The sequence below is a fragment of the Podarcis cretensis genome (genome assembly GCF_951804945.1).
Source record: "Podarcis cretensis genome assembly, chromosome: 15".
NCBI classification, from domain to species: domain Eukaryota; kingdom Metazoa; phylum Chordata; class Lepidosauria; order Squamata; family Lacertidae; genus Podarcis; species Podarcis cretensis.
In genome coordinates this window covers 8,901,920-8,917,554 of record NC_137185.1, presented here as the reverse complement: position 1 = coordinate 8,917,554, position 15,635 = coordinate 8,901,920, and the positions used below count along the sequence as shown (strand labels likewise).

Below are 15,635 nucleotides of genomic sequence, written 5' to 3'. Positions count from 1 at the left end.
AGCATGGGGGAGAGGACGGAACCCTGAGGTACCCCACAAGTGAGGGCCCAAGGGTCTGAACACTCATCCCCCACCACCACTTTCTGAACACGGCCCAGGAGGAAGGAGCGGAACCACTGTATAACAGTGCCCCCAGCTCCCAGCCCCTCTAGACGGTCCAGAAGGATGTTATGGTCGATGGTGTCAAAGGCCGCTGAAGCTTGCTCCTTCCCACAAAAATGTAAAAACATATATATAAATTTTTCCATGATTGTATGCAGGTTACAAGAAAATTAGGCCTGTGTGATACAGAATATTGTTTATTTGTTCTGTGCCAGGAGCACACAGATGTCATGATCCGAGTTACCAGATATATAACCCATTGCACGTTCAGCCAAACATGGGTTAACCAGAAGCAGCGACTTACCTTGGGTGAAAATTAACCACCATCTAACCACCGAGGGTTAACAACCCGCTAACCGCTGCTATCAGTGACCCCACAAATTCTGGTCCAGCCTATATTTGTGGGGAAGGAGCCCTCCTCCCTCCTACGCACCTCAAAGAACCTGCTGGCCTGGACCACGCAGGGGGAACCTTTTGGCCCTCATGGCTGCTGGCCATGCTTGCCGAGGCTGATGGAAGTTGCAGTTCCGCCACATCGGGAAGGGCAAAAGGTTCCCCACACATGGCCTGGGGAGTCTGCAATGAGGTCTGATTAAATAAGGAGGTATAGAGCACAGCCAGCAGTCATCACGGAGAATTCAACTCACATGCTCTTTGGCCACACCACCAAGGGGTGGCCAGGATAGTGGTGTTTGCCAGATATTCCGGACCACAGCTCCCATCATCCCCTGCTCCCATACAGTATGAACCAAGGCCTATCCTGGAAGCAGGGCCAATGGCCAGGGGCCAGTTGTGGTTCAGCAGCATGGAGCCAGTAGTGTCCCCCCCCCCACCTGGCCTAATATCTCCCTCCCCCCATCCTTGCCTCCATCTCCATCTTGCATACAACACTCATTGTGGTGTGGCTTCACTGCCACAAACACAATGCAGTATAAAAATGTGATTGTTTTCCCCAAACTGAACTGACTGGCAATCGAGTAGGGCGTTGCCCCGCCGGCTTTTCACTGTATTTCTATAGCAAATCTGCACTTTGAGCAAACAGTATAATGGATATGTCCCTCCACCACTGCCACCAATGTGCACTTTGTCTCACTCTACAAGGGGTCGTTTCAATCTCATGGCAAGAGCCATCTCTCTCTCTCTCAGCAGTCCGCTATGAAGGGAGGAAAAGGGATGGAGGAGCAGGGTGTTGGAGGTAGAGAGGGTGGCCTCACCCACTTTGGGTCATGGCCCGCACCCCCCAACAAATCAACTCGGAGTGAACATAACTCTGGAAAGCAAAAAAAAAAAAAAAAAAAAAAGGAACTCCTGCCCTCTGATCTAATGATAATGCCCACTGACCAATAGCAGATGTTTAGGACTAGAAACAGCACTTTGAGGCAGGCAAACTTGCTGGATGAGACCCCCTCCCCATGCACAAAACGCGTAAGCTCCTCAACCGGTTTGTGGGGCAAAATCGAAAAAGGCTGAATTTTGCCACACCCCCATTTCTCTTCTGCCTCTCCATCCCATGCAATCCTTTCAGGACCAGGGTAGAAGGATGGGCTCACTTTTCACCAGAAACCAGTCCCAGTTGGCTTTCCCATTGTTCCTTGGCAATACGTAACAAAATATTTAAGTCAGGGTTCGGGGCTGAAATTCTTCCAGCTCTGGCAAAGAGCATTCTGTAACGGATGTGTGTAGTGTTTGCCCTACGTAAGGAAAACTAGTGTTCGGCTTTCGCTTAGCATCCTCAGCACCTAGATTCTAAAAACCTAACAAACCAAAAAAGAGGGTTCTCCAAGCAGAGTCTGAGACCACCCAGCCCAAGATGGGTCCCCTCCTGCAAGAACCACTCTCAGAGGGGAAGGAAGGAAACGGCAGCTTCTTCTCGAGCCAGAAATAAGTTGTTCAGCAGCTTCTAGAAGAGAAGTTAAGTCTCAGAAGAACAATTACAGCCGGTAAGGTTTTGGAAGCTGGCATTGTGGATTGCAGGCCTTCAGAGCACCTTGATCTGTTTTGCCGGAATCAGAAGCCAAGCGCAGCTCCGGCGCGATGAAGGAACGCCGGCTTGGGCGCAGGGCAGGGACCGTTCCGAGCACAAAATCGTTCTTGGGGAGGCAGGGTTGAAAGTAGTGGAGGCGCAGAGGACAGCCCCCCTGCTTCGAAGCCAGCCAGACCCTTGTGGAAAGGGCGTCATCCCTTGCGAGCTCCCCCCTCCCCACACTGCGTGGGCTTAGTGGCCTATCTGCCGGTCGTCGTACGTGCTGTAGCGCTTGACGTGGATGCGCCGGACGCGGTCGCGCAGCTCAAAGCTGCCGTCATCGTCTTCGCTTTGGGAGGCCTGGGGGCGGCTCCGGCTGGTTGCCTCGAGCAAGGAGTTGTCGGGAACCCGGGGAGTCTCGTACAGCAGGACGTTCAGGGTCTCCTCGTAGATGCGGGCCTCGGGGAACTCAACCTGGAGGGAGAAAAGAGTCGAGGGGGTTACTGGGAGGAGCAAACGCACCAAAGATCACCCTTCTTCACCGACGTTTGTGGAACGTTTTCCCCAGGGAGGCTCGCCAGGCACCTCTGTTACGTATCTTCGAGCGTCAAGCAAGAATCTTCCCTTTTATCAAGGCCTTTGGCTTTTTACCTATGGCCTTTTAGAGTGAGTAGGATGCTTTCATGCATTATTATTTATTGAACCGCAATACCTCAAGGACCGCCTCTTTCCATATGAGCCTACTCGGACCATGAGATCGTCTTCTGAGGCCCTTCTTCGTGTGCCTCCTCCACGAGAGGTCTGGAGGGTGGCAACACGAGAACGGGCCTTCTCTGCAGTGGCTCCCCATCTGTGGAATGATCTCCCCAGGGAAGTTTGCCTGGTGCCTTCATTGTACACCTTTAGGCGCCAGGCAAAAACGTTCCTTTTTAACCAGGCCTTTGGTTGATCTGATTTACATCCTATACCCTTTTAAATGTGGTGGGTTTGGGGGGGGGCTATTGGGTTGTTGTTTTTATTTTTATTATGTATTTTGTGGTTTTATATCTTGATTTTATTCTGTGAACTGTGCTGAGATCCCCTGGTATAAGGCGGTATATAAATTCAATTAATAACAACAACAACAACAACAACAACAACATGCCGCCCTTCTGCTGTAGATCTCAGGACAGTCCACAGATTAAAAATACAAGATAAAAACACAGAATGCAAACAAGAACAAGAACAGAAAATAACCACCACCACCTATTTTAATGTATGGATTTTTAAAATACAAGCTGCTTTGACTTGCCATAGCAAAGAAAAAAAGCGACAAGCAAATTTAATAAATACTAATAACGGAGGCCAGAGGGAGTAAATCCTCTCAGCTATTTCCCCCTGCCCTGCTGCTGAATCTTATTCAAATAAATACAAGCCCAAGCTAAGGGCTTAGTTGCTTCCCCACCCCAGAATCCTCAGCTGCCTCCTTTGCTCCACTGTGCCAGACAGCAAGAGTGGAGCAGGGGTGCTGAGGGCAGGGAAAGAGGTTGTAGTGTCTGCCTTCGCCATAACTAGGAGCAGCAGAATCTCGCAAAAAGGAAGCCACCGCCGATCACAGTGACGAGATGCTTACATGCAAAAAGATGGGAGTACTTATTATTGCTTGCTATAGAAGAACAGCTATTGGAATTAATGGGTTTGGCTGAGATGGCAAAGCTGGCATGCTTAATTAAGAGAAAAATCACTGTTGACATTTATTAATGATTGGAAACCCATCAGGGGCTTTCTGCACAATAAGGAAAAAGAACCGGTGCGGTATCAGTTTTGAAGAATGAAAAAAGAATTGGCTATGGGAAGTGAAAGAGTTGAATGTTGTTATGAATTAAAAATTTTGCTCAAATTTTTAAAGCTCATAGACAGAAAATTGGAAGTTTCCTCCTTTTATTCTCCTCTTATCTATTTTCTTTTAATTTTCATGTTTAAAAATGCTTGATATTTGTTGCTTTTTTTGGTACACTGCTTTTTTATTTTTATTTCTGTATACTGTGTTTTCAAGCTTTAATAAAAATTCAAGGAAAAAACCAAAAAACGAAAGCACAAACATGTCAAATTGGAGCCCTCGGCTTTCCCCTTCCCCAAGGACTGGTTAGTTGACACTGATGTGTGAAATTTGGCACCCTGCTCTGCTTTTTTGTTTCACATGACATCCTCCCTGCTTCCGACTGTTGCAAGTCAAACGCAGTAGGGACAGTCAAAGCAAGACTGCCCAGAATTCCCTTGACTGCCTTTGGTCTATTGTTATTTTAACTTTTTGTAAGTTTTATATTACTGTTTTACATGTTTGTTGTTTTATATTTTTTATGTTTGCTTTTTACAATCAAGACGTGCACAAATCTTCTGAAATAAATTAATCTGGCAGGCCGTTGTGAGAACAGGAGGCTGGACTAGATGGGCCCCTTGGCCTGATCAGCAGCCTTGTCTTATATTCTTATTGGATTATAAAGTTATATATGGTCCAATACATGTGCTTTGGACCATATATAACTTAATAATCCATGTGCTTTGAGAGGGACGCAGGTGGCGCTGTGGGTTAAACCACAGAGCCTAGGGCTTGCTGATCAGAAGGTTGGCGGTTCGAATCCCTGCAACGGGGTGAGCTCCCGTTGCTCGGTCCCTGCTCCTGCCAACCTAGCAGTTCAAAAGCACATCAAAGTGCAAGTAGGTAAATAGGTACTGCTCCGGTGGGAAGGTAAACGGCATTTCCGTGCGCTGCTCTGGTTTGCCAGAAGCGGCTTAGTCATGCTGGCCACATGACCCGGAAGCTGTACACCGGCTCCCTTGGCCAATAAAGTGAGATGAGCGCCGCAACCCCAGAGTTGGTCACGACTGGACCTAATGTTCAGGGGTCCCTTTACCTTTACTTACATGTGCTTTGATATAGGCTCTTTCCCTGGCCTATGGAGGCACCGTAAAATCCTCCCCTGAAATTTGCCCAGAAGAAGCCACACAGAAAGGGATGTCCGTGTTGATAGCCCCAGGCCCCAACAGAAACCACAAGGTTAAAATACCTTGGTTTGCTTCTTCTCCGTAGCATAAACTATGGATGTGCAACAGACTTCGGCCAGCTTCCTCCCCTGACCGTAGAATGACCAACAACAGATCTCATCCCCGATCACGTCTTTGATGAAGAGGACTCTCCCGTTGAAGCTGAGGGAGAGCTTATCGAACAATTCTATGTTCTTCAACAAATTGTCATCGGAAGTGCTGAAACAATGTTTTTTTAAAAAAGAAGAATGACGTATGTGGATCATCGGCTTGTGACAGGCAGGGCCTTTTTGGTGGCGGCTCCCCTGTTTGTGCAATGCCCTCCCTGGGGAGGTATGTCGCCCACCCTCGTTATTGACTTTCAGGAGGATGTTAAAAACATTCCTGTTTCCCCCGGGTGTTTGATGGCTGAAAGACACAGTTCCTGGCAACCCTGAAAGCACTGGTTGAATGTTTTGACTGTTTTTGGAATGCTTTATAAAGAGAAGTTGCCATGATGTGTTTTCCGCCCTGGGCTCATTTGCAAGGAAGGGCAGGATATAAATTGAGTAAATAACCATTTTTTCACATCTGGATTCTGCCTTCCCCCCCCAAAAAAAGAGCTCAGGTGTCCCTCTCACCATTTTAATCCTCACAATAACCCTTTTAGGTAGGTTGGGCTGAGAAGATGGGTGACTGACCCAAAGCTGCCTGGCAAGATTCACAGCTCAGCAGGTATTTGAACCTAGGGCTCCCTAGTTGGAAACTTCAACCCCATTACACGATGCTAGTCTTCACATGCTAAACATCCCAAGCACAAGAACCCCGTCCTCACATTCTTTATCTGAAGGAGACCAAGTGAGCAGTGGAAGATCCGCTTGCCCCAGGTACTCAACAAGAACAGGCTGAGCATTTCCAGTTAAAATAAAAATTAAAAAGAAAGAAAAGAACTGGTAACAGGTATGGCCACGACTATAGGCAGCTGCTGCCAGTCAGAGTGGACAATGCTAGGATTGATGGGCAAATAAAATAAATAGGAAGCTGTTTATCACAGATCAGCCTATTAACTGCCTACCCTCCCCGGTATATTAAATTTAAATTGGGAGAGCTGTGCTGTTTCGTACAGCAATTAAATCAAACCTTTCCAAATAATAAAAAGAGAGAGAGGTTTGCTCCTGCTGAAACCAACATGGAATAAATATGAAATAAGCCCGGGTTCATCGTCCTTCACATCTACTACCAGAAACAATAAATTCAACACTGTGGGGAGGGTGTCAGATACTTATCAAAGTACTGTGAGAACAGGGTGCTGGACTAGACGGGCCACAGGCCTGATACAACAGCCTTGTCTTATGTTCTTAGGGAGACAGCAGAGACTTTACCTTGTGTAGGAATACTTGTTGTTGCTCCTGTTATACAGCAGCTTCACCACAGGCTGGAAGGAAGAGGTGAAATGTCAGAAATATAGAGCTGGAAGGGACCACAAGGGTCATCCAGTCCAACCCCCGGCAATGCAGGAATCATTTGCCCAACGTGGGGCCCAAACTCACCACCCTGAGATTAAGTCTCGGGCTCTACCGACTGAGGAAGAAGACGGCTAGGTCACGCTGCCCAGTCAGGGCCTCTCCTGGGCAAAGGGGTCTCTGGTGAGCCCCCTTCGTATGGTACTTTTTTGAGCCTATTTGTCAGTAGCAGCAGCAGCAGCAGCGGCAGCGGCAAACACACCCAAGGGCAGACAGGAGGCTCCCTGTTTCTTCAGAAACAGTAAAAGGGAACTTTTTTTTGTCTTAGGGCCACATTCCCTCCTGGCTAACCTCCTGAGGGCCACATGCCAGTAGTGGGCAGGGCCAGAGGCAAAGTAGGCAGGGCCACACATGCAACTATTGCCTTTGTGTAGTCCAGGGATAGGCAAACTAAGGCCCGGGGGCCGGATGTGGCCCAATCGCCTTCTCAATCCGGCCTGCGGGTGGAAAAAAATCAGCATGTTTTTACATGAGTAGAATGTGTGCTTTTATTTAAAATGCATCTCTGGATTATTTGTGGGGCATAAGAATTCGTTCATTCCCCCCCCCCCAAAAAAAAATATAGTCTGCCCCACCACATGGTTTGCGGGACGGTGGACGGGCCCACAGCTGAAAAAGGTTGCTGACCCCTGGTGTAGTCGGTTAGTTTCAACACACACTGACATGCCCCTCCCTGTAGTCTCCCCCAATGAGAATTTTTGCACTTCAAAGATATGTTCCAGCCAAGAAAAAACACTTGGGGGTGGTGAGGGATGTCTGGCCTGGCGGGAGCTTAGAGGGGTCCGAAGGGAGTTGTTTGGCTCCAGGGTCTGGGTTTCCCCACCCCTGGCTCCAGGGCACTGTGGAAAGTTAAAATGGTGGGGATCCTTTTGACCCTCTGGATGCTGCTGAACTACAACTCCCATCATCCTTGGCTACTGGCCACACTTGCTGAGGCTGATGGGAGCTGTGGTTCAGCAGCATATTGTCAGTCAAGGGCTCCACTGAAGCCTTCTATCTCCCCTTTCTGAGTCTTCCTGGGGTACCCCAACCCACGAATTCCCCATCTCTGGAAATTCAAGAACAAGACCTGGAAGGAAAAACACCCACTTTCATGGCAGATTCGATGAGCCTCTCCTCTTCTTTGGGTGATGTGATGACCGGGATGTTGCAGACGGGCTTGTACGAATCTTTCTTGTCCTGCGGAAGAGAATTGCAGGCACACAGGCAGGTGAGTGCAGGTTCGGTGTCCCCTTCTTTGGGGGACCACAGAATCGTAGAGTTGGAAGGGACGCCCCCAAAGGTCATCTAGCAAAACATCTAGCAAGGCAGGAATCTCCACTTAAAAGCACCCAGGACAGATGAGCCTGCAAAAGTCAATACCCAGCCTGAAAACCACGCTAAGCACACTTGCGAGGGGATAAGAGTTTCAAAGTTTAGCACTCTCTAAGATCCAATTGAAGAAGGTGGTTAAAAATGCACTTCATTGCCCTCCCCACACAGTTGCCGACTGTGTAAAACAGGTGTGGAGGAACCTATGCCCCTGCTGAACTACAACTCCCACCATCCCTAATCATTGGTTATGTTTGCAGGGGCTGATGGGAGCTGAAGTTTGGCAACAACTGGAGGGCCTAAGGTTCCCTGCAGCTGGTGTAAAAGAGGAATGGGGGACTGGAACCACACCCGCAGGTCTCTCACAATGTCGGTGGCCCTCAAAATCAGTGCAGGAGCTGGTCTACAGGGAGACATAGGAAGTACCACATTTTTCACTCAATAAAACGCACCAGACCACAAGACGCACCTAGTTTTTGGAGGAGGAAAACAAGAAAAAAAATATTTTGAATCTCAGAATAATTCACTTACAGTGAAAGCAGCAATCCCTCTTGCTGGTCTGGCTTCTGGGATAGCTGCGCATCCTACAATTGCTACATAAGCTGCATACACATTTCCCCTTACTTTTTAGGGAGGAAAAAGTGAGTCTTATAGAGCAAAAAAATACGGTACTTGCAGGAGAGACTTAGGACCTTAGGAAGCTGACTTATACTGAGTCAGACTATCGATCCACCTAGTCTAGTACTGTCTACACTGACTGGCAGCGGCCCTCCAGGATTTCAGCCATACCAGGAGATGCTGGGGATTGACCCTGGGACCCAGGTGCTCTATGGCCCATTCCTATGGCAGAGGCTGGGCAGCCATCTGTCAGGGATACTGCAGTTGGGGGATTCCTGCACTGAATAGATGGCTAGTAAGAGCTGTTCAACAGCTGAATGGTCTCCCTCGGGAAGTGATGGACTCTCCTTCCTTGGAGGTTTTTAAGCAGAGGTTGGGTGGTCATCTGTCATGGAGGCTTTAGCTGAGATTTCTGCATTTGGGGGGGTTGGACTAGATGACCCCCTGGATGCCCCTTCCGACCCTACAGTTCTGTGATTCTATGACCCCCAAGGGTCCCCCTAACGCTACGTGCATGCAGCTCTCACCTGCAGGGCAGCCTGGCAGAGGTCTACCAAGCCCTGGATGAGGTAATATTTGGCTTCAGCCATTAGCTCTTTGACCTCCTGCCGGTTCTTTGGGAGGGCAACCGTGTTGTCTCGGAGGTAACTTAAAACTGTCCCAAAATGCTTCCCGCAGCGATCGATGAGGATCCAGCCTGTGAGAGCAGGAGAAGACAAGACAGCTGCAATCTGAGCTGGCATCCTGTAGGAGTGGAAGCTGATCGACAACAGGCAAGAAAAAGCTTGCGCCAGCCCCATCCCTGGTTTAAATGCTTCTTCATTGTTATATTAAAACAAGAACAGTTAAAACGCAGAAAAATCTATCACTGGAAAACAAGTAAGCGTCGACAGAATTCAGGCTACAATGGTACCTTGGTTTACAAACTTAATCCGTTTCGGAAGTCCATTTTTAAACCAAAACCGTTCTTAAACCGAGGTGCACTTTCCCTAATGAGGCCTCCCTCTGCCGGTGCTCTTCCACCATTCGGATTTCATTCTTAGATTGAGTTAAGTTCGCAAACTGGGACACTACCTCTGGTTTTGCAGAGTTCATAAACCGAACAGTTCTTAAACAAGGCTGATGTAAAACCGAGGTAACACTGTATATATAAAATCTGTTTAAAAACATACCAATAATTACAATAAAAACAGCACAGCACCAGCCCTTTCATTAAAAGCAGTTTCCAAAATCCTGTTGGAGCAATAAAGTCTTTACCTGCCGGCGGAAGGGCAGCAAGGAGGAAGCCAGTCTGGCTTCTCTAGGGAGAGACTTCCAGAGTATGGGAGCAGCCACCGAGAAGGCCCTCTCCTGCATCCCCACAAAACGTGCCTGTGAGGATGGCAGGACTGAGACAAGGGCCTTTGCTGAAGATCTGAAACCCCGGGCAGGTAGAATTTATTATATTCTGTTTTATTTGATGCTTTAATGTGTTGTAAACCACTTTGAGATTTTTTAAATTTAAAATATAAAGTGGTATAGAAATGAAATGAACAATAATAGCACCAGTAATACTAAATCTCATTGCAAAAAAAAAAGTTGCTTAAGACATGTGGCAACCACAATCTAGGTTTGGCTTTTGCACTCGAGCTTCTAACACTGGCTGCCAGCACTGGCCCCTGGCTCACCTTCTTTGTCCGAAAGCACCTCCATCCTGCCGCTGAACATGGCCTTCAGCATGGTGTCATGCCGTGTCAGCACCTGCACCGTGGTGTAGTAGAGGGACCCGCCGACATTGAGCCGCACATACTTGTTGCCCAGGGTGCCGCCTTTGAAGCCGCAGCCCTTGGGCTTGGCTCCTGACGAGGGACAGGCGGCTGCCAGGCAGGTGTCTCCGGACATCTCCTTCTGCAAGTAGATGACAACTTTGCAGAGGGTGGGCTTGACCGACTCCGCCGTGGTTGTGGGGGGAGGTTGGAGAGCCACGAGGTCACTGGCTGGGCAAGGAGAGTATTCCCAGAAGCAGTCTGGCCCTGGAGCCAAGAAACTGGAGAGAGAAAGGGAGAGGGAGAGAAAATGAGAGACACAGTGGATGGTCCAGAACAGAACTTTATTTCTCTTTGCACAGGGAATAGAAGCAAGATTCCGATAATTCTGATATGAGCCCATGCAGGTGCCAAGGTTTGGCTGGCTTAGTGACCTAGCTTTCTGGGCTCAATGGACGGGATTGTTATCTGTCCACAATCCTGGGAGCCAATATTAAAAGGTGAGTGGTGGCAGAACCCACCTATCAGTCGCTTGACATCATTATGGTGTCAGATGATTGACGGATGGGTTGCCAAGGCACTACAGAAAATGCTCCCGCCTGGTTGCTACCAGCCATGGCCCACAAGGTTGAGGGAATCTGGGGCTCAGGTGAGGATGACCAGAGCCTGCCAGGAGAAATGTACAGAAGTTGATTGTCCCCAAGGGACCCACATCCCAAACCATTTGGGATGTTGCCGGTTAACGGCAGTGCCCTGAACGGAAGCTGGAAACCAAATGGCACATCAGCCTCATTCCATGCAGCACTTGCAAAAAGCAAGTGGCCAGCCCTCATTGACTGCAAGAGGACGAGGCTCGGAAAAGTGCAGACAACGCTCGTTGAGTTCTCCAAAGGCAAAGCTTCCTAGCAGGGCATCATTCTCAAACCTTATCCAAGAGCCATCTAGAACATTTGCTAAAGCCAGGTTTCTCACGAAACCAAATTGCTAGTCCTTGTGATTACAATGAGGGCAATGAACCCACTAGCTCCAAGTTCCCAGGCTGGCTGTTGAAAGCCCTACTGCCCAAGAAAAGGACAGTGTGGTCTCACCAGCAGAGAATGTAAGAAGAGGGCAGAGGAATAGGCGCCCCGGCAATCTCCATGTATTTGTTGCCCAGTGACTGCAGAGCTGATGGGCAGCACATTCTGGCTTCTGCCAACAGCCAGGGGTCTAATTGCCACTGGGTGGCTGAAACCCCAGAGGAAGAGCAGTTCAAGCCCAGTGGCCAGTGGCCAAGCAGCAGCAGCAGCAGCAAAAGCAGGGAGCTAGCTTCCCCTCTTCCCACCAGAAGGACCATTGAGAAGAACTTTCTGCCTAAGAACCAGCACTTGTGTTTGCTTTCCACCTCCTCCAGCCCAATCCCTTTTCCTTTTGTGCTGAGTCTCTGGGATCGGAAGCCTGAGGGGCAGCAGGCCTTTTCAGGAGAGCAAAAATACTTTTGAACAATACTTTGAATAAAAACCTTACAGGGGTGCCGCAAGGACAAATTGAGATGTGTAATACCTAAGCAGCTGCGAAAAGTTCTATAAAAGCTGGCACTAGGCAAAGAGGGAGGGGAACAGGGGAAAGGTACCTGCCTTTTCTAAGCTGCAGTGGTGCAGAGCGCCAGCCAGCCGGCAGATCAGTAAACTGCCGTCTGGATGAGACCAAAGTCCGCAACTCAATCCTCGCATCTCCAAACAGCGGCAGGAACCTGGGGGCCCCTTCCCAGCCTTCCAGGATGACGTAATGGGCCTGACTCAAGACTGTCCCACACAATAGAAGCATTTCCTCTGCTTCCCCATGTCCTCCAGTGCATTTTTGCATTTGTGACACACACACAAACTGGAAATGACTGAAGGCTTAACAAGCTTCTATTTCCAGCAGCCCCGTTTCCATATCCAAGCGTGGCATGCAGATGGCATTTGGGAAAGGGCGTGAGAAGCCTGCTGTACCGAGAATGGCCACGGAAATATTCGATTGCAGGGGAATGCAGAGATAAGTGACCTTTGGGAGAATGCAGTGGTTATAATAAACAGCCTGTGTGCTGTGTCCTCCAGCAAACTTGAGTCATGAATGGGTCCATGGGCCGATAATGCAATTACGCAGCCCAACACCAGACATTTTTCTTATGAGAACAGGAAGTTGCTTTGTACAGAAGTAAACCACTGGTCCATCTAGCACAGTATTGTCTACACTGACTGGCAGTGGCTCTCCAGAGTTACAATCCCTATTGGGGATTGAACCTGGGGCCTTCTGCATTCAAAGCAGGTGTCCTGTCACTGAGCTGTGGTCCTTTCCCTAAAAATAAAAGAAGAGTCTAGTTCTCATGCTTCTGGATAAAGGACTGAAATAAGTAAGCATTGCACTGAGACACTCGGAATATCCAAGAGCTGATGTAGTTGGTACAGAACAGGCACAGGCAAACTCGGCCCTCCAGGTGTTTTGGGACTATAATTCCCATAATCCCTGACCACTGGTCCTGTTAGCCAGGGATCATGGGAGTTGTAGTCCCAAAACATCTGGAGGGCCAAGTTTGCCTATGCCTGGTACAGAACATATTGATATGTAGATTTTAAATATTAGGCTTCAGCCTTCTGACCCAACATCACCCTCCCCTGAGGGGAAAGAATCTCAGCCAAGGCAGCAAGGAAGGCAAAAATTATATACAAATAGTAGCTTCATTCACCAAGTGCCAACGCTCACGTAGGAAAAACAGAACAAAACCAGGCTTCATCTCACACACCCATGTTGAAAAGGGAAATCGGAACCTTTCAAACTTACTTTCTCCACACCGGGATTTTCCCATTCTGCATTGTTGCCTATTTACTTAACTATCAAGGACCCATCCATTCATGTGATTTAATGAATGGCTGAAAGGGAGAGACAGATGTTAGGCTAACACTGTAAAAAAGGTCAGTCAGTTGAGGGAGCGTTGGGAAGAACCAAGGCAGTAATGGTTACAGGCTGCAGGAAAAGAATGTGTGAAAACTTTAAAAGAATATTAATTAAATCAGGGATGGGGGATGTTTTTTAAGTCAAGGGCCACATCCCCTGTGAGCAATCCTCAGAAGTCCACATGGCAGTATGGGAAGACCCAGATGCAAAAGGTGGAGGAGCAAGTAATGTAAATTTGTACTGTGTACACCCCCCTCTCTTTATCCTCCAGTCAGGGAAGCAAGAAGCATTCTTCAAGGACACACACCCCAGCCCAGCAAAAACACTTAAGAGTTGGGGGTGAAGCAGGACTGGTGGAGGATGCAGCCCCGACAAAGTTTCAAGGACCAGAAAGAGAGGCCTGGAGTTGTCACAGATAGATCCCAGGGCTGAGGTTTACAAGTTTAAAAAAACAGAGATCAGGGAATGGGAATGAATTGCAATAAGGTGCCCAAATGCAAAATATCTTCACTGTGATGTTTTCAAAAGGGAGGGTGAATGGCAGGTCTTCTTTCCCTCCAGCGCTCCATATTTATTTGGCCCTCTTGCAGGTCGGTAACAGCCAGCAGAAATCCAACAGGTGCAGCCTCCCCAGCCTCTCTCGGCCACACTGTGGGATTTCTATCGACCCCAGCTCTGCAGCCACCCGGCTCTCTTGCTGGTTTAAACAGCCAGCCAGGAAAGAAACCGGTGTCGCCTCTCCCTATCAGCGCAGCACCTGTGGAACTTCCTGCTCCCTCTTTGTTTGTTGTTGTTGTTTAGTCGTGTCCGACTCTTCGTGACCCCATGGACGAGAGCACGCCAGGCACTCCTGTCTTCCACTGCCTCCCGCAGTTTGGTCAGACTCATGCTGGCAGCTTCGAGAACACTGTCCAACCATCTCGTCCTCTGTCGTCCCCTTCTCCTTGTGCCCTCCATCTTTCCCAACATCAGGGTCTTTTCCAGGGAGTCTTCTCTTCTCATGAGGTGGCCAAAGTCTTGGAGCCTCAGCTTCAGGATCTGTCCTTCCAGTGAGCACTCAGGGCTGATTTCCTTCAGAATGGATGCGTTTGATCTTCTTGCAGTCCATGGGACTTTCAAGAGTCTCGTCCAGCATCATAATTCAAAAGCATCAATTCTTGGGCGATCAGCCTTCTTTATGGTCCAGCTCTCACTTCCATACATCACAACTGGGAAAACCATAGCTTTAACTATACTTACCCCTTACCCCTGTTTAAAGGAGCAACCAAGCAGGAGAAAGCAGCCATTCTTTATTTCCGCCTCCCCAAATATTTACCTCCCTTTTCCTCCATAGCTGACCTACTTCTGACCCCCCCCCCGCTTCCAATAGCCAATCAGCTCTCTCGGCCAAATTTACTCACCCACCAGCCAACTTTCCGCCCTCCCGCCCCACTTCCTTGCCCGCTAAACGCAAACACAACGCCACTTTCTCAAGCGGGCCCGCCCGCCTCCCCACTGGCCCCTCCAACCCCCGCCTGTTTACCTTACCCGACTGGCGAGTCAACCGGCGCTGCTGCTCCACGAAGGCCTCCGCCTCGCACTGGGAGGCGACGGGGGCTGAGCAGAACCGGCTGCGAGCGAAACCAGCCGGCCGGCGCGCCCCTCAAGCTTCCCAGACCCGGCCGAAAGGCGGAGCTGAGGAATGAGCAGCTCCAGCTACAAGCCGCCCTTCCCAGTCAGGCGCCTCGGCCTACAAATCCCAGCGTGCAGCGCGCGCCGGCAGCCGCCCGCGGACGGGACTACGCTTCCCAGCATGCACTGCCCATTTTGTTCCCCTCCTCCCTCGCCAGGCAAAAGCTTTGAGTCCAGAGCTGTCGATCGCCCTTTTTTTTTTTAAAAAGACCAAAGTAGTAGAACATGAAACACCCCACGCGGGGTGTTCATAAATGTGCAATTATTTGAGGTTTGTTTCTGATGCAAGGGACAAGCATGATTTTAAACAGTTTAAAATCAGGAGTGGGGAGCCTTGTTCATCTCAGGGGCCGCCATGGTAGTAGCCAGGATTTATGTTTTAATTGGGAGGGGGGTAGAATCTTAAGTTTTCTTGGCGGGGATACTGGAGTGGCTTGCCAGTTCCTCCTCCAGGTGCATCACGTTTGGTCAAAATTCTCCACTATGACCTGTTCATCTTGGGTGCCCTGCTCGGCATAGTTCATAGCTTCTCTGAGTTATTCAAGCCCCTTGGCAGTGATCCATGAAGGAGAAGGGGACGACAGAGGACGAGATGGTTGGACAGTGTTCTCGAAGCTACCAGCATGAGTTTGACCAAACTGCGGGAGGCAGTGGAAGACAGAAGTGCCTGGCGTGCTCTGGTCCAGGGGGTCACAAAGAGTCGGACACGACTAAATGACTAAACAACAAGAATCTTAAGTATTTTAAGTTGTTAAATATTTTAAGTATTTTATTGATTTACTT

The 15,635-nt window shown here is 49.0% G+C and overlaps 1 protein-coding gene across 1 annotated transcript; it reads right to left on the bottom strand.

The window, feature by feature from the left end:
• Positions 1 to 283: 283 nt before the first annotated feature.
• Positions 284 to 14,924, bottom strand: TNFAIP1 (TNF alpha induced protein 1). Its single transcript, XM_079955842.1, has 7 exons — positions 14,709 to 14,924; positions 10,188 to 10,546; positions 9,048 to 9,217; positions 7,681 to 7,770; positions 6,451 to 6,503; positions 5,113 to 5,308; positions 284 to 2,539 (listed from the first exon to the last, which is right to left on the bottom strand). Exons 2-7 carry the CDS (start codon positions 10,399 to 10,401, stop codon positions 2,318 to 2,320), a joined length of 945 nt encoding a protein of 314 aa, XP_079811968.1. The 5' UTR covers positions 10,402 to 10,546; positions 14,709 to 14,924; the 3' UTR covers positions 284 to 2,317.
• Between the last annotated feature and the right edge of the window lie 711 nt (positions 14,925 to 15,635).